General features: G+C 45.6%; 1 protein-coding gene across 3 annotated transcripts in view; it reads right to left on the minus strand.

The window, feature by feature from the left end:
* LOC120943551 (multidrug resistance-associated protein 1-like) overlaps positions 1-26,052 on the minus strand; it is a 650,821-nt gene that overhangs the window by 594,113 nt on the left and 30,656 nt on the right. For all 3 annotated transcript variants that reach the window (XM_040356917.1, XM_040356914.1, XM_040356915.1), the window contains exons 2-3: positions 14,495-14,671; positions 2,685-2,810 (exon numbers count right to left, since the gene is read on the minus strand). In XM_040356917.1, the coding sequence (XP_040212851.1) occupies positions 2,685-2,810; positions 14,495-14,671 (303 nt within the window). The remainder of the gene's footprint in view (positions 1-2,684; positions 2,811-14,494; positions 14,672-26,052) is intronic.

Genomic DNA, 26,052 nt, shown 5'->3' on the forward strand with positions numbered 1-26,052 from the left:
GCTAGGCCGAAGCCGCGGCCATTCCTAGCGTTATGGTCGCGGCGCCGGAGGTAGGCCGAAGCCGTGGCCATAACATTAGGAAAGGCTGCGGCTTCGGCCTAGCTCTGGAGCCGCCGCCGTAACATTAGGAAAGGCCGCAGCTTCGGCCTAGCTCCGGAGCCGTGGCAATCCGCGGATCACAGTGTGTTCCGATCCGAAGGGGGTGACCCGTTCGGAAAAAGGGATCAACTGTGATCCGTTGCACCCCTAACAGCGGCTGTACTTCCAAGTGCACTATGCACTTGTAGTTTGCACATGAAGTGCAAAGTGGATTTGCCTTTTGTAAAGAAACCCCTCTATCACTAGACTCCATTGTGGAATAATCCCAATTATCCTGAATTGTGTAAATTGCATTATTGATCTGGTGTCTCATCTTCTCCTCTTTCTTCTCCAAGTCATGTTTTGCAAAGGGATTAAATAATTATTTCACTTCTTAAAATGCAAATCAACTTAAAAAACGTTCAATTCGTTTTTCTGCTTGCTTTTTTTTTTTGTTTTGTCTTTCACCTAATAAATCTACTATTAAAAACTTAGACTGACCATTTCTTTGTCTGTAGGCAAATCAGAAGGGTATCAAATACTTTTCCCTCACTGTATGTGCTTTGGTTAAATTTCATGAACGGGGCTCCAGCCTTCCCACGAAAAAGTAAGTCAGCAGCCACAAATACTGTACTGACTTTTAATATATGGACACTTGCCTGTCCCTGGAGCCGCAATATCTGCACCCCAGCCGATCTTCAGATTAGCTGTCGGGTGTAGCCGCTGGCATTCCTGTTTAGGGAACCCGGCAGGGAAGCCTTTTGGCTTCACAGCCGGTTCCATATTGCACATGCACAGAGCACACTGTGCTTTCTAATTGGTCCAGCGACAGAGGCAGGAGGAGGGACGGGGCTCCTAAAAGTGGGGAACGGTACTTGGTCATTTGGTAACACGAACCTTCAGCTCCCGCCACATATTTTCTATGGGACCAAGGTCTGGAGACTGGCTAGGAAACCCCAGGACCTTAATGTGCTTCTGGAGCCACGCCTTTGTTGTCTTGGCCATGTGTTTTGGATTATCGTCATGCCCTGGCTGGGAGGAGGTTCTCACCCAAGATTTGATGGTGCATGGCCCGTCCATCATCCGGCATCCCTTTTGATGCAGTTAAGTTGTCCTTTCCTCTTAGCAGAAAAACACCCCCAAAGCATAATGTTTCCACCTCCATGTTTGACGGTGGGGATGGTGTTCTTTGGGTCATAGGCAGCATTCCTCCTCTCCAAACACGGCGAGTTAAGTTGATGTCAAACCATTTATTTTTCCCCATGTAAGAGTCCACCTTTTTAGCACTTAATAAAGTTATCATTTTAATGGGCTGCACTTTTGGAGGCCTCTTCTTCCCCTCTCTTCTATCCATATGCCCCTCCATTTGGAACGTTTGAATAACGGACACCTGGTGACCCATGGGTGAGGCGGGAGGTAAACGCCATATTAAAATCTACCATTGGAGAAGAAAGAGGAGAGAAATGGGAGAGAGCAACATTCGAGGCTGGTACACATGATTACCAATATATGCGAATTACTACTAGAATAGAGGTGAGAGTTCTGAGAGACTAGTCGTAGGATTCTGTATGCATTTATTATTTTGAATTCCTCGATCCATCACCCCCATTGGAATATCCCCAAGGGAACCATCTTTGGGACACCCACCAATCTAGATAGGTATCCATCATATAGGACTATTTGTCTTGATTTATTACAAGTGGACTTTCTATCATCCATTCCTATTGATGTTTTTATGCACTAGCATATATTTATGGTTATTTATTGCACACCTGTTTATTTTATTTGATGGTCACTCATTGTGCACCGTTTTCATTAGAGTGGTTTTATAGTGTTTTCTTTAGCACAAGATCACCTTTATTTCTAGAGGGAGATATGCTTCATATGTTCTGGAGATGCCCGAAGCGGTTTCGCTACTGGACGGAGGTGACGGAAACCATTGACCGGGTGTTTGGAACCGCCACGAGTTAGAGGTGAAATCCTGCCTACTGGGACTAGTGGAGGGAGTGGGAAACCCAGGGAATACCCAACCCCACCTAGGTAACATCCAAAATGTGTATATCTTATCTACTGCTTGTTAAAGAAATGGAAGAACTTAGGAGGGGGGGGGGGGGGTTGGGTATCGGAGTGAATGTTTATTCTGATACATTTTGTAAAACAAGAAATACTTTAAGAAATAAAGTAAAAAAAAATAAAAATAAAAAGCTACACTTTGTGGTCTGGCTTTGCTGTCCACCAGTGTAGCCTTGATCTTTTCATGAACCATAGCTTGTTTGGGGGGAGGGAGTATATTTTATAAACAGATAGAACCATCATGGTTCATTATTACCAACTTGAAATGTTTTTTTTTTTTTATCTGGCCAATCTCTCTCTTGACAAATTAACATGCAAATTCCTTCATTACCACTTTGTCATTAGCGGTCAGTGTCTAGTAGAGAAGTGAATCTTTTTTAAAAACTGTCAGCCGACCTTAAGATGGAAAAAAAAAAAAAACTGTTAAAAAAACATTCATTTTTATAAAGAAAGTCCACACCATGAGCGATATGGGTAGCCCGCCTAGTTTGAAGCAGATTATTTTCTTTACACTCCTGGAAGAAACATCTTACCATTGTTATTCCCAGCACAGTGGGGCTAACGACAAAAACTGGAGCTCGATAAATACTTTGACTCCTTTCCCAGAAAGAATAGAAGAGATCTGCCCAGCAGACCAGCCATAATAAGAACCCTAAAGCCTGCAGGAAAAAAAAAAAAGGAAAATGGATCTCATTACACCAATGCCAGAAATTATAGTTTATCAAAAAAATCATAATAAATTTGTCTTAACTTTGACATAAAAAAAAAAAAAAAAAAAGACCACGTAAATAAAAATAAAAAATACAGATGGTGGGATCCCTTGTAAAGGCCAGGATAGAAATGTGTATCCAGAACTTCTACACAGGTAGCAACGTGTTGAGTCTCAAGATCCAAGATGGGATGAACACTGCCATTTGATTTTGGAACTGCAAAGAGGTTTAAACAGAAACCATGAAACCTTTCACCCTCTGTAACCGGAATGATTACTCCTTGATTTAAAAAAGGAGGATTGAGAGCACATCTTTTCTGTGGATTCAAAGAAACTGAAAGCATGAAACACGGGAAGTGGAGGCTCTGAAATGCCAGCCTATGACCACAACCATTTATGTTGCAGACCCACTTGTATGCAATCTTCCCCTGCCAAACCTTCATGAAAGCCTGCAAATGTTCCCCCACCCAAAAGTGGGGGCACCTCTTTAATGCAAAGAGGATGTTCCCCCAACCTAGAGGCCTTTGGCATCAACATTTTTTTGACGAAACTAGGGATTGAAATGAAGGATGTTTGAGAAAGAATACACCATCTCCTGCAATGCTGTAGTAAGCGTGTTGTTGGAGACAAACACCAAAAAGAACGAAATATAAAAAAAGAAAAATGCAAAAAAAAAAAAGAGTTAACTATAGACCAGAAGAATCACCCACATTTGCAATAATCACATTTTGTTGCTTTGAGATTAACATTTTATTATTTGACCTCAACACCAAACAATATGTCTGGTTTAAATCCAATACAGCTCACCATCCAAAATGACACCATTTCTATAGTAAAGCATTATGTGGTAATGTCCTGTTATGAAAGTGTTGTTTCTCTGCAGCCAGGGACTGGAGCACTTGTCAGGATAGAAGAAAAATGGATGATGCAAAATACCATCAAATGCTTGAGGAAAATCCGCTGCCCTCTGCCAGAAAGTTGTCAATGGGAAGGTTTACCTTCCAACATGACAATGAACCAAAACACACAGCATAAAGGACCACACAGTGGTTGAGGGAGAAAAGGGTGAATGCCCTTGCAGAGCTCAGATTAAACCACATTGAAAATATGCAGAATGAATTAAAGAATGTAGTCCACATTCACCATCAAATTTAACTGAACTTTAACTGAACAGTTCTTCAAAGAAGAGTGGGCATATATTGCAAAGTCTAGACGTGCAAAGTTAGTAGAGACATATCCCAACAGACTAAAGGCTGTAGTAAACACAGCTGGATAAAATAAACTGTGTGTCTTCATTTCAGGCTGCAACGTGACAAAATGTGATTTCTATATCCACGGTATACAAGAATAGGATTTTTGTACTCACCGTAAAATCCATTTCTCTGAGTTCATAGACGGACACAGCCTTCTTCCTACCTAGGGTTATGCTTCTTCCTACCAGGAGAGTTTAGGCAGAATTTAACAGCACTTAAAGTGTTAAAACCTTTCCTTCGTGCCACTCCTCCCAGGGGGCGTGGCTCCCCCAGGCATAACCCACACCCTGCTCTAGGAGCCTCAGTCCGTAACAAGCAGTACAAACCAAGGAGGGGTGGGTGCTGTGTCAGTCTATGAACTCAGAGAAATGGGTTTTACGATGAGTACAAAAATCCTATTTTCTCTTCCGTTCATAGCCTTCTTTGACATTAGGGACGTCCCCAAGCAGTGTCAAAAAAATTAGAGGGGTGGGAAAATAACACAGCAAACCAGGTTACACCCCAAACAAAAAACCGGAGTTGCTCAACGGAGAAACTCCAATAATAAACTGCCGCCTGTAACACCTACGGCTGAAGGAGGCATCAAAAAGATGCACACACATCCACCTAAAACTTTGAAAAAGCGTGGATTGACGACCAGGATGCATCCTAACACCGCTGTAACACAGAGGCATGATGCCGGAAAGCCCAAGAGGCCCCGATCGCACTGGTCGAATGCGTCATAACCCGAAAGGGAGGCGCACGCCCCTTTAGGGCATAGGCCTGAAGCACAATCCGTCTGAACCATCTAGGAACGGTGGCCGACGAAACTGCCAGGCCCTCTTGCAGGGCCAGCCACCGACACAAACAGTGAGTCCGACTTCCGAAACGGAGCCGTAACATATAAGTACACGCGTAGGGCCCGAACCACATCCAGAGGATGCAAAGTGGCCTCCTCCTGGCATTTCGGCCGAGGACATAAGGATGGACAGACAGATATCTCACCGCTCCAGGTGAGCCCCGTGAGCAATCAAGGGTTGTTGAACCACCAAGGTGCTGGCAATGCTAATGATAGCAAATAAATGGACGAGAACTGGACAGCCGCACTCCAAAATCACTTAAAAAAGTTGTCTTTTTATTTTTCAACTGCACAAACAGTCACTGCAAACCAACAAGATACAGTATGGCCGACGCGTTTCGCACTTACAGTCAGTGCTTAGTCATGGCTCATAAGGGACATAAGGATGGAAGAACAATTTCCCCATCAATGTGAAAAGCCGAAAAGACCTCAGGGAGAAAAAACGGCTGCGGCCGCAGCACCACCTCATCCTTACGGATGACCAAGTAGGGAGCCTTGCAAGACAAGGCCGCCAGATCAGACAGACACACGTCTGATCGAGGTAATTGCTAGCAGAAATAAAATCACCTTTTGTGACAATAAAACAAAAAACCTCCCGAATGTCCTCAAAGGGAACATCCCGGAGCACCGAAAGGACCAAATTCAAGTCCCATGGGGGTAATGGAGGGCGCACCGGAGGGGCCACCTGCCAGACCCTGACCCAACGTACGCACCCAGGAGTGCGACACCAAGGGTCGCTGCAAGTAAAAACAGCCAGAGCAGAAATCTGGCTCCCAACCGTACTTAAGGCGAGAGCCCGAACCACTCCCTGCTGTAAAGACAGCAGAACCCTGTACACCACGTATGTACGAGGGTGCCATTTCATCTCCTCACACACAGAGATGTAGGCCTTCCATGTATGATGAAAAATCCTACGTGAGGTAGACTTCCATGCATGCAGCACGGTAGAGACCACCGAGCCCAATAGGCCTCGGTCCTTTAGCTCCTGGCTCTCAACAGCCACGCCGCTAAAGCCGGTGGCTGTGAAACAGGGTGGAAGATCGGACCCTGTAACAGAAGATCAACTCCCAGGGGAAGACGCTAGGGGGCGTCTGCCACCAGACGCACCAGGTCCGCGTACCAGGAGCGACACGGCCAATCTGGGGCAATCAGGATTGATAGAATCCCTACAGCTTCCACTCTGCGCAGCAGGCGAGGAAGAAGCTTCCGAGGAGGGAAGGTGTAAAGTAGGCGATAGTGACCCCAAGGAGCCACCAACGCGCCTGACGCGTCCGCCCACGGGTCCTTAGACCTGGCCACGAACCGTGGCACCTACCGATAGAGACGGGACGCTAGAAGGTCCACGTTCGGAGTGCCCCACTTTCGGCACAGACCCCGAAACACCTGCGGGTGGAGAGACCACTCTCCTTGGCCCAGTGTAGTGCGACTTAGGAGGTCGGCTAGCCAATTCTGTACTCCCGGAATGTACCCGGCCGATAGAGCCGGAACGGACCCTTCGGCCCACCGAAAGGATGTGCGAGACCCCCGTCGCTGCAACAGAACTCAGTGTGCCTCCCTGATGATCAACCTACGCCACCGCCGTGGCGTCATCGGACAGGATCCTGACGTGTCGGCCCTGTAGAACCAGGGACCACCTGGCAAGGCAAAGCTTGATTGACTGGGTGCCCCAAGCGCTCCTCCCCAACCAGAGAGGCTGGCATCCGTCGTGACCACTGTCCAGTGGCCTGCAGAAAAAACGACTTTCCGGCCCGAAGCACCGGAAACGCCAGCCACCACACCAGGGGAGACATGATCAGATGACTCAATCGAAACTGGTAATCCAGAGATGACGGAAGCTAGTCCCATCGTGACAGCAATTCCCTCCGTAGTACCCTGGCGTGGAATTGGACATACGGAACCGCCTCGAAAGAGGCCACCAACGGACCCAGAACCTTCCTGCAGAATCGCAGAGATGACCACTTCTGGGTCGGCAACTGCTGCACAGCAGATAGCAGAGTCTGAAGTTTTTCTGTTAGGAGAAAAACACTCCCGCCCCGGCGGAATCCAGGACTAGTCCCAGGTATTCCAGTCCCTGAGACGGAATCAACCCGGATTTCAGGACAATCCAGAAACCAGCCGAACATTCGGAGAGCCTGACACGTGATAGACACGGGTCCACCAATGCAGAGCTCGAAGAAGCCCGTAGGAGAATGTCGTCCAGACATCCCATGATAACTAACCCCGCTGTCACAGCCGGGCCAGTATCGGGACGAGCACCTTGGCGAAAACCCGCCGAATGGGAAGGACACCAATTGAAAATGGTCCCCCCCGACCGCAAAGCACAGAATCTCTGGTGCTTAGAGGATATGGGAACATGCAGGTACACGTTCATGACATCCAAGGATGCCAGAAAATCCCCCTGATGGAGTGCCGCTATTACCAAGCGAATCGACACCACCTGAAAGTTTGCACCTTGACAAAACAAACGGGGGACTTGAGGCCCAGGATTGATCGGGCCCCATCCTCCGTGGGGACACAAACAGAATTTAGAAAAACCCCCGAGACCGTTCCAACGAGGAAACTGGCACAATCACTCCCCTGACCAGAAGATCCTGGACAGCCCCTGACAGATCCAACCGGCGAACCGGAGGAGGCCAGAGGCCGGAGGGAAAAAACTGTTCGGCAGACAAGAGAGAAACTCAATCTTGTACCCCAAGGAAAACACTTTGCAACCCCAACAGCCGGAGGGGAGAGGCCTCCACCGAGCCACGAATGTGCGAAGCCAGTCACCCGCCCGAGACACGGCCGGGAGCAGACCTTCAGGCGGAAGCAGGTATGTCCGCAGACTTGTTAGGCATGCGGTATCAGGTGCGCTGCAACCCCGCGGCGGGGATTTTAGCACCATGTAGACCTACCCCCACCGCACAGGGCGGGCGAAAAACGCTCGGAGGTAGTCAAGGAGGGTCCTTGCACAGGGCGAGGTCCCTAGCCCTTCCCAGACTGTGGGAACAGCATGCGCTTACCACCCGTGGCATCCTCAATGATGCCATTCAGGGAAGTCCCAAAAGGACCGTTCCCCCTTAAAGGCCATCACCAAGGCCTCCTTAGAGGACTAGTCCGCAGACCTGCTCTTCAGCCACACAAGGCGGCGCAGAACCACTGCATAGACGGAAGCCCCGGATCGTAACCATGGCCGCCTCACAGAGAAATTTCTGACCCTGAACCAAGTGTTCAGCCAGGTCCCTAGAGGACTCGGAAGCGTCCCCTTCTTCCAGCTCCTGCAGCAGGAGCTTCGCCCTTTCAGTCGGGGCCTGACCAGGGACCCGGTCAGAGCCGGCCTCCCCGCCGAACCCACCACCGTGAATAGGGAGTGGGCCACGGCCTCCACTCTATCAGCGGGATCCTAAAATGCAGGAGCCCCTTCCACAGGCAACGTGGTGGCCTTGCGCAGTCTGGACACAGGGTGGTCCACTGGCGGAGTCCCTCAAGGGGGTAACGGGTTGCAAAGTTTTTTGACAAACTATTTGCGGTGCATCCCATTCCTTGTATAACATATTGTCCAATTAAGGAACACAAGGAAACACTTCAGCGGTGCGTGGCGGTCTGCGGAAACCCAAAAGGTACTGACACGGTGGTGTCTCCGCCACATCCTCAATTTTATGAGTCTCACGCACCGCAGAAACAAGAGCGCCAACAAATTCTTGCCAGCAACTGACTCTGCAGCAGAGTCATCCTCACTATCCATGTGGGTTAAGCCCGCAGCCTCTGACATAACAGAACCAGAAAAAAACAGCGATTCTGTGTCAGAGACATCCCCAGAAGCAGGCTCAGGGAGGGGGCGCTTTTTACCCCCCATCTGGGCACTAGCTGCTTCAAACCTGGCAAGAAACCCAGGACAGTCAACATAACAGATGTGGCAGGGGAAGGGACGTTAAGGGTTAACTTAGGCATAGCTGGAGAGGGAGACCTGGCTCAGGTCCCATAGTGTCAGGACAACAAAAAAAAAACCCCACTGGTCACCTCCTTGCTGCCATTGCAGAGTATGGGGGCCCCTGGTACTCACCACCCCACCCGGTGCAGCGTGGTCCGAGAAGGACAAGGTGTGCTGGGAAGCCGTGCCGTGCCGCGCTGCGTCTCCTCAGACGGATTTGCGGTCTTTTGCATCGCCAAAAGCCATCACACGAGGCCAAACAAAAAAGTAAGATGGCCGCCGAATGCTGAAAAAACAGCATAGGAAGAAAATGGCAGTCGAGCTATATAGAGCGCGGCTCCGGCAAAATGGCCGCCGTGACGCAGCATTTAAAAAGACAGTGACACAGCAATAGCCGCACAAAAAAATTCTCACAGCACACAGTAAAGGCCCTGTAGTGAACACCACAGCCCCCTGCAGTGACAACACACAGCCCCTGCTACACACACGGGTCCGTGACGCAGCATTTAAAGAGACAGTGACACAGCAATAGCCACACAAAAAAATTACCTCACAGCACACAGTAAAGGCCCTGTAGTGAACACCACAGCCCCCTGCAGTGACAACACACAGCCCCTGCTACACACACGGGTCCGGTGACATGAGCACCCAGAAAAAAAAAAAACCCTCACAGCCGTCACCCAAAAGGAGGAGGGAGAGTAATAAGGGAGAGAGGAAAGCAGGGAAAAAACCCTCAGTCGACCTCCCCTGGGAACATTCCAGCCAGACCACTTACCTGAGTAAGGGGCCACTACTTACCCATCCTGCGACTACCCGGCTGGAGGTATCCCAGACAGAACCAACGTCCGTAAACGGCATGGCTGTCGGCCAGACACACTGCGACAAGGCCATAGAGACCGGTCATATGTGTGCCCTAGAACCGAAGTTCCCCGGCCGCCCCTGGAGCAACGGGGCCTGTCGTGGACGTCCCAAAGCTGAGCCAAGGGCCGGCACACGCTCGATGGCCGAACATGGGGGGACTACAAGGGTCGAGGACCCAGCCTATCACCCAATCGGCTGTTGATAGAAGAATCACAGGATTCAAAAATGCAGGAACAAAATAATAAAAGCGAGAAAAATCGCAAGAAAAAAAACTCCAGAGTACAGGACTCCAGAAGTGCCTGACTCCTCTGTCGTTAGGCAGAAAAAGATGAGGCTCCTAGAGCAGGGTGTGGGTTATGCCTGGGGGAGCCACGCCCCCTGGGAGGAGCGGCACGAAGGAAAGGTTTTAACACTTTAAGTGCTGTTAAATTCTGCGTAAACTCTCCTGGTAGGAAGAAGCATAACCCTAATGTCAAAGAAGGCTGTGTCCGTCTATGAACGGAAGAGAAATATAATTTTTTTCATGTGTAGAAGGCTTGCTTTTGCTGTATGTGATTGGTTCATTTTACAATACTTCATGTACACAAATAAAAAAATTGTAAGATAATACATTTGTCATTTAAGTGCATGTGTGTGTATACACACACACACACACACACACACACACACACACACACACACATATATACACACAGTACAGACCAAAAGTTTGGACACACCTTCTCATTCAAAGAGTTTTCTTTATTTTCATGACTATGAAAATTGTAGATTCACACTGAAGGCATCACAAACTATGAATCAACACATGTGGAATTATACATAACAAAAAAGTGTGAAACAACTGAAAATATATTTCATATTCTAGGTTCTTCAAAGTAGCCACCTTTTGCTTTGATTACTGCTTGGCACACTCTTGGCATTCTCTTGATGAGCTTCAAGAAGTAGTCACCTGGCGCAGCACCCCATCACTCTCCTTCTTGGTCAAATAGCCCTTACACAGCCTGGAGGTTGTGTAAGGGTCATTGTCCTGTTGTGTAAGGGTCATTGTCCTTTGGGGTCATTGTCCTGTTGAAAAATAAATGACTAACTAAACGCAAACCGGATGGAATAACATGCCGCTGCAAGATGCTGTGGTAGCCATGCTGGTTCAGTATGCCTTAAATTTTGAATAAATCCCCAACAGTGTCACCAGCAAAGCACTCCCACACCATCACACCTCCTCCTCCATGCTTCACAGTGGGAACCAGGAATGTAGAGTCCATCTGTTCACCTTTTCTGCGTCGCACAAAGACACGGGGGTTGGAACCAAAGATCTCATCAGACCAAAGCACAGATTTCCACTGGTCTAAGGTCCATTCCTTGTGTTCTTTAGCCCAAACAAAAACAAAGTCTCTTCTGCTTGATGCCTTTCTTTAGCAGTTGTTTCCTAGCAGATATTCTACCATGAAGGCCTGATTCACACAGTCTCCTCTTAACAGTTCTAGAGATGTGTTGGCTGCAAAAGGTGGCTACTTTGAAGAACCTAGAATATGAAATATTTTCAGTTGTTTCACACTTTTTTTGTTATGTATAATTCCACATGTGTTAATTCATAGTTTTGATGCCTTCAGTGTGAATCTACAATTTTCATAGTCATAAAAATAAAGAAAACTCTTTGAATGAGAAGGTGTGTCCAAACTTTTGGTCTGTACTATATATATTTGGTCTGTACACACACACACACACACACACACACACACACACACACACACACACACACACATATATATATATATATATATATATATATATATATATATATATATATATATATTAAATAAATAAATGGGATCTTTTACACTGGTGTGTTTAAAAACACTGTGTTGAGTTTTACAAAAAACACATACTTCGCATTTAATGCCTTTTTAAATTTTAAACGCAGGGCATATTACATTTTCAATCTGTGTTAGGTGTGTTTTCTAGGCAATACTTTACATAATTTCCCACCATGCACCTGTGAAACCTGGACATGCAATGCAAAAACACAAGTGTGTTTTTGATGCATTTCCATTGATTTCTATAAGGGGTGTATAGAGATGGAGCATGCAGGACTTTTCCAATGCAGTGGAAACACACACTGATGTGAACGGCTACGTAGCATTTCAAGCGATACTAAAGTCTCTTGTTTTTTTGTTTAGAAATAACAAACATGTTATACTTACCTTCTCTGTTGCAGTGGTTTTGTACAGAGCAGCAGAGATTCTACTCTTCTCGGGTCCCTCGCCAGCGCTCCTGGCCCCTCCCTCCTGCCGAGTGCCCCCAAAGCAAGAAGTTTGCTATGAGTGTACCCGAGCCGCTGCTGTGTCTCCATTCAGACACAGAGCCGTGGCTTGGCGCCGTCTTCTCTCTCTCGCCTCATTGGCTCACCGACTTTGACCGACAGGCGCGGGAGCCAATGGCACCTGCTACTGTGTCTCAGCCAAATCATGAGGGAGAGTCCCAGACAGCCGAGTGTCTCATGCAACATCGCTGGATCGAGGTGGGGCTCAGGTAAGTATTAGGGGGGCTGGGGGGACTGCTGCATAGAATGTAGAAGGCGTTCTTCTCACGTGTCCACTAAGAAGCTAAATGCATGTGTAAAATCTTACAGGTTTCTGCTCAATTCGGTATATCTACTAGTAGCATCGCCCTCTTTCCTCATGTGACAAACTCAATCCTTAAGGCTTTAACACAGGCCAACAGCCACAATTGCCAGTTGTAAAGCTGCTTCACCCAAAGCAAATGATGCCCTAAATAAATCCTCCACACATTCGTCTGAGGCATTTGATAATACCGGGAACTAATATACTGCACATGTGATGGTCTTGCAGAGATACGAAAACACCAGCTCCAAAGTAATGCTCCATCGAAGTAATGCTTAATGTCCTAGTGAACTTACTCTCCCATTGACGCGTAGAGAAACTGATGCCCTCCATTTCCTTCCTGCAGCCGCTGAATGTTGGCAGAAGGGAGAGAAGTTCCCCTACATGCCGCCTCCCCCATCTGGATGTACAAGTGAGCTGGACGGGCCCTCTGGAACATAGGCCGGGTCGCAATTGCGACCCCTGTACGTATGCCCCTGGTTTGATGGGTTTTAATGTAATGTAGAGGAACCCCTACTGAACACCACTGGGATGAAAGGAACTCAAACCACAATATGATAATAAAAATTGCGCTTATCCAGCTAAATAATTAATGCACATAAATTAATATATCACAAAAAATATATATAACAAAGGAAATATATATATGAAAAAAATATAGGGAAGGCAGCAGTTCTGGTGCCGAAGCACAAATACAAGAACAAGGAAAAAGGGGGGTTAGAACTGCGCCATGGCACCCGGATTTCGTGTGTTATAAAGTCAATTGGATAAAGTAAACCTCAGGGTTTAAAAGGAAGAAAGTCAATAAAATTCTCCAGGGGTTCCCCAATCCTAATGTGCGGAATGATGAGTTCCACCCTGATGGTCCACACTTTAATACATATGCAACTCCATAGCGTAACTCCGTGGGATAGGTTATTTTAATAAATAACCTATCCCACGGAGTTACGCTATGTTTGCCGTTTTCTTTTTTGTGCGGTGACGCCTTTGTTAATTATCGAGGGTGCAAGTGGCGATTTTATCCAGGGAGTGGAATCTCCCCAAAGGCCGCGGCTGGGTCATAGCCGACTGCTTTTTGTGATTGGAGTTCTGGTAAGCTGCCTCTAATACCGGTGGTGGGATTTCACACATAGTGTGCTGTGAATCACGGTGGACCCTCTCTCATATACTCTGTGTCTCTGTTGATCTCTGGGGAGTGAGTGTTACATCTAGGAAGTGGGTTCCCCCCCCCCCCCCGTCCTCTCCATAAAGGCCGCGGCTGGGTCACAGTCGACTGTCCGTTTAAATCAACTATCTGGTAAGCTGCTCATGACTCTGGCAGTTGAGTTGCATATGTATTAAAGTGTGGACCATCAGGGTGGAACTCATCATTCCGCACATTAGGATTGGGGAACCCCTGGAGAATTTTATTGACTTTCTTCCTTTTAAACCCTGAGGTTTACTTTATCCAATTGACTTTATAACACACGAAGTCCGGGTGCCATGGCGCAGTTCTAACCCCCCTTTTTCCTAACTCAAACCACAAGCCAGGTCTTTTCATCTGACATTAATAGTTGACCTTCACAATTGTTATTTTGACTAAATGGGCACACATTCATGCAGTCACATTTCAAAACGCTTTATAAAAAAAAAAAAGTATATCTACACCGCTATAATAATGCCTAATGATTTTTGAATGGTATATCCAACAAGCTGACCATAGTGTACATTAAGATAGTAATATCGTCTACAATAGATCTTCTATGGTAAAGGCTTGTGCTTTTGCATTGCAAACAAAGTCCATCAAGACAGTACATCATAAGCTTGATACTATGTACATGGTTTATGAGCTGTTGCAGTTCACATTTTTGGCAAACAGATGTCCAAGAAGCACAGCAGTGGTTGCCATTACAGGAGAGGTTAGCAAAAAAAAATTATAAATGCTGAAATGAAATGCCATATCTGTAAAAATGCGTTGCAGAGCTTGTCTGTGCTAGGTTTAAAAAAAAAAAAAAAAAATATTCCAATTCAGAGATCAACCTGTAAGAACTAACTATAACAGTTTCCATGTACACCCAAGTGCTTATTAGGTAGTGCTGCAATCGATATAAAGGGGAGGTGATTGTAGTAAACAAGTATCAACACTTATGCCAAACAAAAGCCGACACTTACAGTTTTTGCCTTATTAAGATGTGACATTCGGATGTATCCCTGGCTGTTGCGCTGGAGGTATATAAAATATATAGGGAAGCAGAGCCAGAGGTAGATGCATGGAATCCATACCAGGACTGTATTCTGGAAGCACTTGGTGAAATCTGGATTTTCTGTATGCCAGGTAAGATTTGCATCCTACAAGAAGAAAAACAAACAATCATGTTCTAAAGTGAAGAGCAGAGGGGAGTCACAATATGCAATAACAGGCCTACAGTACCACCAAGAGAGAGCAGAGGGAATTAAAACCTAGAAAGATTTAGCAGCTTTTCTACAAAAACTCTACAATCCGCCTAACTAAACAGTTTTTACGTTTTAAAATGTCATACAATGCTTTTATTTGGTAAACCGTTAATTTACTCATGTTAGTAATTATAATCTGACAGACAAAAATGTGAAAGCTTTTTTTTTTAACGGTTTGTGACTGCAGAGAGGTGTTTTACCATCATAAGAACGCACTGAACACTTCAAGGAATTAAAGCGGACCGTAATTTTTTCATCTTTCCATCCATTAAATCTTTTGCCCTTGATGTTTTAACTTTGTATAGTAAAACATTTTTTTTCTGCCAGTAAATACCTTATATAGCCCACTTCCTTTTCTTGTCTGCTCATTAGCCTAGGCTTATGACATCATGCATAGCCCTCTCCAGGAAGGGGGGGGGGTCCTGTGTAAATACAGGAAGTGAACAGGCAGCTTGTGTTCGAACGAATCACAGCACAGTGATTGGAGAAATCATAAATCCCACAAGAGTGTGTCCAATCACAAGCAGGGGGTGGGATTGTGCTTCCCCAGGCATTCCCGGTCAGGACAAGTATGGTCAGTGAGTAAAGCGGTGATGTGGCGGGCTTTTTTGGGGGCATCAGACTGGAACGGGGGGCGGCTGTGTCAGTTTCATTCCGGTACATTGTATTGTCCTAAAATGAATGTGCCCGGGACAGACCTGCAAAATGCGTGACTGTCCCGGGCAATCCGGGACATGTGGTCACCCTAAATAGCACCCTCCAAATGAGTGCAGCGCCGCAAAGTCCCAAAAGTCGTTTCTGTATTACTTTCAGTTTATTGCTTGGTTTTCACAAGTTATATTGCCTACAAGATAGGGGATATATTTATGGCATTTTTATTTTTTTCTACTAGTAGTGGCGGTTAGCGGTACTGTGACATTGCAGCGGACAGATCGGACATTTTTTGGGACCGCAGACATTTATACAGCGCTCAGAGCTAAAAATGGCCATGATTACTATATAAATGTCATTGGCAGGGAAGGGGTTAATACTAGGGGCGATTAAGGGGTTAAATGTGTTGCCAACCGTATGGGGGCTGGGCTGACTGGAGGAGGAGAGAGATCGTCTGTTCCTAATCACTAGGTGTGTGTCTCTCTCGCTCTCTGACAGAACAGGGATCTGTTCTGTCTGTCTCTGTAGCGGTCGCCATTTGGCTCCCCCCCCCCCCCCCCCTCGTGAATGGGTTACAAAAAAGTTGGAAAATGGTGCTGTGTGTAAAAAAAAAAAAATTCAATTAAGATTTTGACCCCCCTCTAGAGAATTTGCATTTGATAAACACCTGCACAAATATAAAACTTAAAATTGTCTCGGATGGCAAGCAGTTAAAGGACAAGTCAATTAAGATATTCATAAGTTCCTTTAAAAAAATAATCAGTCGAACACAACAAACTCTGGACAAACAAAACAAATACATTTTCTAAACATGCTCAGACAATTTCTTTTTACCCAGAGGAAATGTTTCAGCTTTCTAGTAAGTGTAAACCTGTATAAACTGGCCAATATCCAAGCCGGTAGAGCTTTTCAATGCTGGCATTCAGTGCTATTTATATACACAACACTGAAGTTTTAGTAGATCTCTCCACGCAAGTGTACTTGCAAAACAGAGATCTGCTTAGTCATGCTGTGTCTACAACACAGGCAGCACAGAGTGTGAGAAGGAGCACATGGGAACCCTAGACAGCGGGAAGCCTATTGGAGCTTCTGAGCAACACCTCAGGCTGCCCATACATTTATACAATTTTCTTGTACAGTTTTCCTTTAGATTTACCAAAGCCATATAATGTGGAGGTTAAACCTAAACACTTTAAAATGTGTATGCAATCAGGCAGGCCCTTGCACTACATAGTTGAAGGTAAATAGAAATTGAATGAGAAAACTGTAGAATGTATGGCCAGCCTTAGTTCACTAAAACACTGGGCTGTGATGTAACATTCATGTACTACACTTCTTTATCCATCAAAACGTTTCGAAAACAGAACCTCAAACAGAAGTCTTTAGTCCCCGTGCACACAGGGCATTCGAACTGCAAAGCTACTACCAACGCCAGGAAAAAGCAGCTATATAAAAAAAAAAAAAAAAAAAAAAAAATGCGCTTTTAGTAGCTTTTTGCATTGCCATTAAAATCAAGAGACCGTTTTGACAAGCCCATAATGAAATCTTCCTCCGGAGTGGTCTTCTCGGCCACGGCTTTCTTCGCCGCCGCCATCCCGGTCCTCCTTTGACGCAGTCTCCTGTTATTATACCAGCTCCGCTCTCAGACATTTCTTATTTAGCCATGGGACGTGGCCATCCGGTGACATCACCAAGAGACCCAGCCCCTTGTGACGTTACGTGTGGAGGACGATCAGGTCGGTGGCAAAGAAGACAGCATCTGTATAGAAGTCGATGCAAGCCGCTCCAAAGTCCCCCCCCCCCCCCCCCCCCCAAGTAGTACAGCTCTTGCGCCCAAGCTGCGGGAGTGTGCCTACAGGTCAGCCAGCAACCCGCAATTACCTATTAGAGGCAAAATCGGGTTCTGCCTTTGTAAACAAAGCGGATCCCCATTCTGACGGATAACATGACAGATTTACTGTTTCCAATGATCGGTAACAGTAATCTGTCATGTCCAAGGCTGCCCATCCCCCCTACAGTTAGAACAAACCTAGGGAATACAGATAACCCCTTTCCCGCCATAGAAATTTTTACATTGATGATGATCAGTGCATTTTTTTTAGCACTGATGTAATAATGTCACTGGTCCCCAAAAAGTGTCCTTTGGGGTCAGATTTGTCCACCGCAATCCTAATTTAAAAAAAAAAAAAAGAACGCAGAACGCCGCCATAACCCGTAGAAACAATAAAATCCCTACATCTATCCCCTATTTTGTAGCCGCGATAACTTTTGCACAAACCAATCAATAGCTGCCTATTCAGATTTTCTTTTACCAGAAATATGTAGAACATATATTTGCCTAAACCGATGAATAAAATGTACATTTTTTTTTGTGGGTACAGCGTCACACAACTGCACAATTGTCAGTTAAAGCAACACAGTGCTACATCGCAAAAAAAATGGCCTGGTCACTAAAGAGAAAGTAGAACTCCAACGCACAAATTATTTGCAACTATAAGGCCATCAATTTATACCCTTTTAACTACTTGCTGGCTTCATTTTACGGCGGGAGGTTGGCTCTCCTGCGCGAGAGCCCGTAGCTCTACGTCGGCTCTCTCACAGGTAACCAGGGGCGTGCACGCGAGCCCACTCGACCCCGGTGCGATCGCTCGTTACAGAGCGGGGACCGGGAGCTGTGTGTGTAAACACACAGCTCCCGGTCCTGTCAGGGGGGGGGGGGGGGAATGCTAATTTTCTGTTCATACAATGTATGAACAGAAGATCAGTGATTTCTCCTAGTGAGGCCACCCCCCCACAGTAAGAACACACCCAGGGACATACTTAACCCCTTCACTGCCATTTTTATAGCACTGATCGCTATAAAAATGCCAATGGTCCCAAAAATGTGTCAAAAGTGTCCGAAGTGTCCGCAATAATGTCGCAGTACCAAAAAATAAATAAATAATAAATAAAAAACTGATCGCCGCCATTACTAGTAAAAAAAAATAAAGCCATAAAAATACCCCATATTTTGACCTCTAGAATAAAAAAAGTGGTGCTACTGATTTTTTTAAACTCGGTAACAAACTGTGGCATTTGCGCAAATGTTTATCAAACCAATACATATTCGCAAAAAAAAAAAAATATACACTAAAACCATTAGTAGCAGATAAAAACAGACAATTTTACAAAATGCTTGCTAAGGCTGCATTTACACCTGAGCGTTTTGTCGCCTGCAGCGCGACGCCCCAAAACGCTAGAGGGGAAAAAATACATTATTCTATATGGAGATGGTTCACATCTCCACTACAAAACGCCTGATGCCGAACACCTGAAGCCCAAACAAGTTCTGGACCCTTTTTTGTCGCTCGAATTTGGGGGTTTTACATTGGTGACCCTAGACCTGTAAAAAAATCGTGGTAAAAAACGCTGCGTTTTGTTGCGGCAAATCGCAGTAAAAAACGATGCGTTGTCGCGGCAAAAAACAGAGACACAGGATACCCCAATACTTTGTCACACTGTATTTGCGCAGCGGTTTTACAAACGCACTTTTTTGGGAAAAAACACTTTTTTTTATTAAAAAATAAGACAACAGTAAAGTTAGCCCAATTTTTTTTTTTTATATTGTGAAATATAATGTTACGCCGAGTAAATTGATACCCAACATGTCACACTTCAAAATTGCGTCCACTCGTGGAATGGCGACAAACTTTTACCCTTTAAAATCTCCATAGGCGACGTTTAACTACTTAACCCCCGAACCATATTGCTGGTCAAAGACCAGAGCACTTTTTGCGATTCGGCACTGCGTCGCTTTAACCGACAATTGCGCGGTCGTGCGACGTGGCTCCCAAACAAAATTGGCGTCCTTTTTTCACCGCAAATAGAGCTTTCTTTTGGTGGTATTTGATCACCTCTGCAGTTTTTAGTTTTTGCACTATAAAAAAAAAATAGAGCGACACAAAAAAACAAAAAACGCAATAAGCGTTTGATTGGTTTGTGCAAAAGTTATAGCGTTTACAAAATAGGGGGGATTTTTATTAATATTTTTTTTTTACTAGTAATGGCTGCGATCAGCGATTTTTTTGTAGTACTGCGAAATTATGGCGGACACTTCGGACACTTTTGACACATTTTTGGGACCATTGGCATTTTTATAGCGATCAGTGCTATAAAAATGCATTGGATTACTATAAAAATGCCACCGGCAGTGAAGAGGGTTAACACTAGGGGCGGGGGAAGGGGTTAAGTATGTTCCCTGGGTGTGTTCTAACTGTAGGGGGGGTGGCCTCACTAGGGGAGATTACTGATCTTCTGTTCATACATTGTATGAACAGAAGATCAGCATTTCTCTCCCTGACAGGACCGGGAGCTGTGTGTTTACACACACACACAGCTCCCGGTCCTTGCTCTGTAACAAGCGATCGCGCGTGCCCGGCGACGATCGCGCCCGCCGGGCACGGGAGTCAGGGGCGAGCACGCACCCCTAGTGGCCTGCGCAGGGGAGCCGACCTGCCGCCGTAAAACGACGGAGGCTGGTCTGCAACCAGTTAAAAAAATTGTACAAGTTGCATGTTTTGAGTTACAGAGGAGGTCTAGGGCTAGAATTATTGCTCTTGCTCCAACGATCGCGGCGATACCTCACATGTGTGGTTTGAACACCGTTTTAATATGCCGGCGCTACTCACGTATGCGTTCGCTTCGCGGTGGGACGGGGCGCGTTGCTGCCTTTTAACTTTTTTTTAGCTTGCTCCTAGATTCCAAGCAAATTTGTTAAACCCTGTAGTGTTTTAATTATCAAACAATATTCTATCTTGTGGTCTGTTTACATGGTTGTTTTTTTCTCTTCTCTTTTTGATTCATACCATCACGGACACATAAGTAGACATTTATACATTCCCATGTTGATTGAGAGTATAAAATGCTTCATATATACTGTATGTTGGTAGCAGTTTATACTTGTGTCCCCATATACACTTTATTACCTTATCTATGTCAGAGTGCGGCTCCGATTCCTACACTAGCCAGGACAATTGACAAGACTACTATGGTTAGGAGATTTTGTGTCCCTGCCTCATTTGGGACACAATGTGTACGGGAAGGAGCTACGTCGCAACACCTGCGGTCATCCTCCATTTTTATTTGTACCGAATGTTTGTACATCCCACACTAGGATATGGCGCCAGTTTTGTGAGAGTGTATCGCTTATCTTATGGAATAAACACTTTTAGCAGAGAGTACGATATCTGTACCTGTTCACATGTTCGCTATGCTTGGAGTTCCGGATTGTGGCAGCACCAAGTAGTGGGAAATATATGCGATTACCCTATCCAGCTGTTTCTGGCTCAGTCATTTGGGGATCCATTCCTGGCACCATTGGTCTGTAGGATTAACCCATGACCTGTCTGTTCAATGAGGGATCCACACACAATGAGGTAAGCGGCCATTGTTATCTGTGGTGGAGGCACAGATTGAATCACTGGATAATCTTAGAAGCACATCTCGTCACTGTCTGGGATCTTATGAACTTTTACGGCTTATGAACTCTTTATCATTTATTATATTAGTTGTTTTTTTTTGTTGTATGAGTTTAGCATTAAATGAATATATTTATTAATTAGAGCTGCACAATTATTTGTTAAAAAAATTGTGATCTCGATTAAACCCACCCCTCACAATCTTAATCTGGCATTTCCACGGTTCTATGTAACAATTTCAGAGCCGTTTTCTGCTCAGAGCTGTCAAAAAAAGCAGGCAAATGTTTATCAACATTGTGCCGAGATAACTATAATTAATCACTTAACCCCCGGACCATATTGCTGGTCAAAGACCAGAGCACTTTTTGCGATTCGGCACTGCATCGTTTTACCTGACAATTGCGCAGTCGTGCGACGTTGCTCCCAAACAAAATTGGCGTCCTTTTTTTCTCCACAAATAGAGCTTTATTTTGGTGTTATGTGATCACCTCTGCGGTTTTTAGTTTTTGCGCTATAAACAAAAATAGTGCGACAATTTTTAATTTTTTAAAAAAAAAATTACTAAATGAAATATATAAAGAAACTATTTTTTTCCTCAGTTTAGGCCGATGCGTATTCTTCTACATATTTTTTGTTTAAAAAAAAAAAAAAAAAACGCAATAAGCGTTTCATTGGTTTGCGCAAAAGTTATAGCGTTTACAAAATAGGGGGTAGTTTGGCATTTTTATTAATATTTTTTTTTTTTTTTACTAGTAATGGCGGCCATCAGCGATTTTTTTTTGGTACTGCGACATTATGGCGGACACTTCTGGCACATTTCTGGGACCATTGCCATTTTTATAATCATCAGTGCTATAAAAATGCATTGATTACTATAAAAATGGTGAGACACAAGAACACATTAGTAACATACCATCAAAAACTCATTACCATGCTGTGTTCTGGTCTTAAGCAAGACCCCCCAAATCTCAGGGAGGGTAACTAGGGCTGTCCTGAAAGACTACTGGAAAATACATTACCGGTAAGTAACTCTAATTTTCCCCTTTCATATTTCAGGACAGCCACAATGAGAGGATAAGCGAGCACTTACTTACTAGGGTGGAACTACAGCTTGCAAAACCTTTCGACCAAAGGCTTGCTCACCTGCTGACACCAGGTCGACACCATGATCCGATCTGGAAAAACAACACAACACAAAAGGGGGGTCCAACAGATAAAGCCTCTATCTCGCTGACCCTCCTAGCAGTAGTCACTGCAACTAAAAATACTGCCTTTTAGATCAGTTCCTTTAGAGAACACTTGTCTAAAGGTTCAACGGGGGGACCCGTGAGGGTCTGCAAAACCAAGGACAGGTCCTTACTGAGAAATGGTGGGCCCTGAGCTGGTCTCTGCCTAGAGAGAGCCCTGAAAAATCTGACTGCCCAGGGGTTAGAGGCCAACATTTTTTCTAGGTATGCACCAAGTGCTGAGATCTGTCCCTTGAGGGTACTTACAGAAAGACCCCTATCCACGACACACTGCAGGAATTACAGAATGGCTGTGGGGCTCTGCACCGAATAGGAGCGTCCTATGCACCACTTATTAAAGCAAAGCCAAACCTTCTGGTAGATCTGGCGAGTCTCCTTCTTCCTGCTATTAAGGAGGGTGGCAATTAACCTCTCTGAAAACCCCTTGGATCTTAGGATGCCCTCCTCAGTAGCCAGGCCGCTAGTCTCCACTTGTGTACCTGAGGGCGGAAAACTGGGCCCTGCGAGAGGAGATCCTCTCGGGCCAGTAGGAGGAGAAGGGGAGGTTCTACAGCCAGCTGCTTGAGCACTGAGAACCAAGCCCTCTTGTGCCAATGTGGTGCCACTAGAATCAGGGAAGTGCTTTCCAACTGAAACTTCCTCAGCACTGAGGGCAATAATACCGGTGGTGGGAATGCGTAACACATTCTGAACTGCCACCCCCAGTGCTCCCTCTCCTCCGTTTAGAGAGGAAAAAAAAAAGAAGAAGAGGGCCTTCGCATTTTCTTTTGACGCAAAGAGGTCTCTTGACCAAGAGACTGAAGACCTCCTGATTGAGGACCCACTCGCTCTCTCTCAGTTGCTTCTGACTGAGAAAGTCTGCCAACACATTCTTCTCGCCTCTCAGAAAGATTGCCGAGAGTGAGAGAGTGTTGATCTCGGCCCAGCTCAGGATGTCTGTTGCTATGGCCGACAGAACTCCGCTCCTCGTGCCGCCCTGCTTGTTTAGGTAGGCTACGGCCGAGGAATTGCCCGACCTCACCTGAGTGTGGTGTCCCCGGAGTTCCTCTTGGAAAAATCTGAGGGCCAGCATCACTGCCCTCAGTTCCTTCCAATTGGACGATCTCTTTAGATCTTCGGACTCCCAGGTGCCCTGAACTGGAAGGGACCCCAGATGAGCCCCCCAGCCCTTGCCACTTGCGTCTGTGGTTATTACCCGAGATACCGGGATAAGCCACAGCCGACCCTGCGACAGGTTTGTAGCCTTCCTCCACCACCAGAGGGATCTTCTTACTTGATATGGTACCTGAGCCAAGGTGTCTAGATCCTCTAGACTGTGGTCCCACACCCTAAGGACGAAGGCCTGCAGGGGTGAAAGTGCAGTCCTGCCCATTGGACTGCTGGGAGGGTGGATGTCAACAGACCTAGTGTTGACATTAGAGATCTTATCGGGACCTGCTGGTTGCATTGTCTGCCGTCCAGCCTGTTGGTTCCAAAAATGCGGCCTGTAGAAAAAAAAAAAAAAAAAAGAAGGAGAGAGAGAGAGAGAGAGAGAGAGAACACAGGGAGAGCTAGGATACCTCCCTGCTGCGGCCCTGTGGACGCGATAGGGGACCCTCTCAGCCTGCTGCCACGCTCGACGAGGATTGGGGTGGCTCCAGATGGTAAGTACCTCACCTATGCTCCATGTCTGAGGCGTGAATTGTCCTTAACCCCAAACCTCACAAAAACCCATCTTCTCTGCGAATTTTATCAACCCGGATATAAAAAATAAAAAAGTTGTTATTCATAATGGGGGTCTTTTGTGTAGAAAGACTACCCGAAAGGTATTGTAATACGAAAGGGGAATTTTTTGTCAAATCATGTCTCCTACCTGGAGGCACAGAGGTCCCTTGTTCCCAGAGGGGGGGGTTCCAGATGGAAGGTAAGTGGGTGGGTCACACGTGCACCCAGACCAAGTCTGATGAAACAGACCTGGATAATAAAACGGTAACTAATGAGTTGATTACGTTGGTAAATCTAATAGAAAAAAAGAAGCTCTGAAAAGTACAGAGTGTCACATACAGTGATGTGAGTCCCAAAGAATGGGAAGGGGGGGGGGGGGGGGGGGAAAAAAAAAAGGGGGGGGGGGAGAAAAGGGGGGGGGGGGGGGGGAAGGGAGGGAAAGAAGAAGGGGGGAAAAAAAATTATAAAAAAAGAACCAAATCCAGGTAAAAACCTACAAAGAAGTGCATTTATTTGTGCCTGGAGGTCGTGGTGAAACACCCAGAGTGAGAGTGAGTAAAATGAATAGGGCAAAGGAAAAAAGAAAATGAGAGGGGGGAGAAAGAAAGGGGAAGGGAGGGGGAGAACGAAACAGGAGGGACAGGAGGAGAGAGAATGTTGGAAGGGGGAGAGAGGAGGGGAGGGAAGAATTGAAAGAATGCAAGGGAGGGAACCAAAAAGGAAAAGGGGGGAGAGAAAGAAGGTGGGAGGGAAGAAACAGTGGCGTTGGGGGAAGGGGAAAAGGAGGAGGAAAGGGGGGAGAAAAAGAAAAGTGGGTTGGAAAGGGGGAGGGGGGGGGGGTGAAAAAAAAGGGGGAAGGGGAGGAGGGGGGGCGGGGAAAGGTAGAATGTAAAAAGGAAAAGGAATTTGTGTGAAGGGGGTGGGGAGGGGGGGGGAAACGCTGTGGGGGAAGGAAGAGGGTGAACATGCGGATAAGTGAAAATCCAGTGCTATACGGCCGTAGCCGAAAAAGTGCCATGAACAAAGATGGTGAAAATGACATAAAAAGTAGCCAGAGCATGCGCCATGGAGTATATAGAGTGAGTGAACCAAAATCACCGTGTGCTAAAAACGAGACGATCATTGAGCCCAAATCCCAAGGAAGGGCTATATAAAGTCTGATATAGTGTTAGTGTTGAATACCTGTGTGCCCAAATGAGCATAAAATATTAAGGGGGTTGTGGGTCCCAGGACATAGGAGTCCTGTGAATCAGATCAATGCTCGCAGTAATGGCCAGATCAACAAGCCAATTCAGAGGACTGGTAATAGTTCAGTTGCCAGTCTGTGGGAATAACCAGAGAGCGAGCCTAGTAAAACAAGAGATGGTGGTAAAGGATCAGGGGATTGGTATCCATATCTATCCATCAGTACTCGATATGGGGGTCTTTTCTACACAAAAGACCCCCATTATGAATAACAACTGTGTTGTTTTTAATGTTTGATATTTGTTTTATGTTATGTTTTTAGACCGTCTCCTGACGAAGCGAAAGCGAAACTAGTCGAGACTATTGGTCTCATGATTTCAATTCTCTCACCGATATCTTACCCCATCTGTTAAATGGGGATTGCACAACCGGTGACCTGATTGTGGTCAAGTTTGTATACTTGTAATGTTTTTAATGTGATGTAATTTTATTTATTTTTGTCTTCAATGTGTATATGTGAATAAACATTTTCTTAATATGAACTACTCAGGCTTTTGAAGCTAATTATCAAGTACCGGTATAGTCCTCCCTGCCCACATTTATTCACTGGAGTCCCAGGGTTCATTGGGGAATCCTTGAGACCCCTCAATTTATCTCACAATATTAGGACGATGGTACACCCCTTATCAATTTGTTTAATTGCAAAAACAAAAAGGTTTAATCATATTCAGTTACATTGAAATGGCTACCTGTACACAGTGTAGCACCATGGCAGTTGAAGATCAAACAAATGCAGCTTCCTTGGTTGTAAAGATTGGAGAGTTTAATTCTGTTTTAAGGCTGTCAGCAGATCGGCCTCTACAAATTTGCCAGTGCCTAACAATTAAGAGCAACTGAGCATGTGCAAAGCATGATAAAATAGTGTATTAGATTTTAAACAGTATAGAAACTTATACCTGCAAAATAGGCCAACCTGAAGTCATCTAGCAGGAATTGTGACTAAAGTCCCACTTTGAGATGGCAGCCTCGATGG

This window comes from Rana temporaria, chromosome 6 (genome assembly GCF_905171775.1).
Source record: "Rana temporaria chromosome 6, aRanTem1.1, whole genome shotgun sequence".
NCBI lineage: Eukaryota > Metazoa > Chordata > Amphibia > Anura > Ranidae > Rana > Rana temporaria.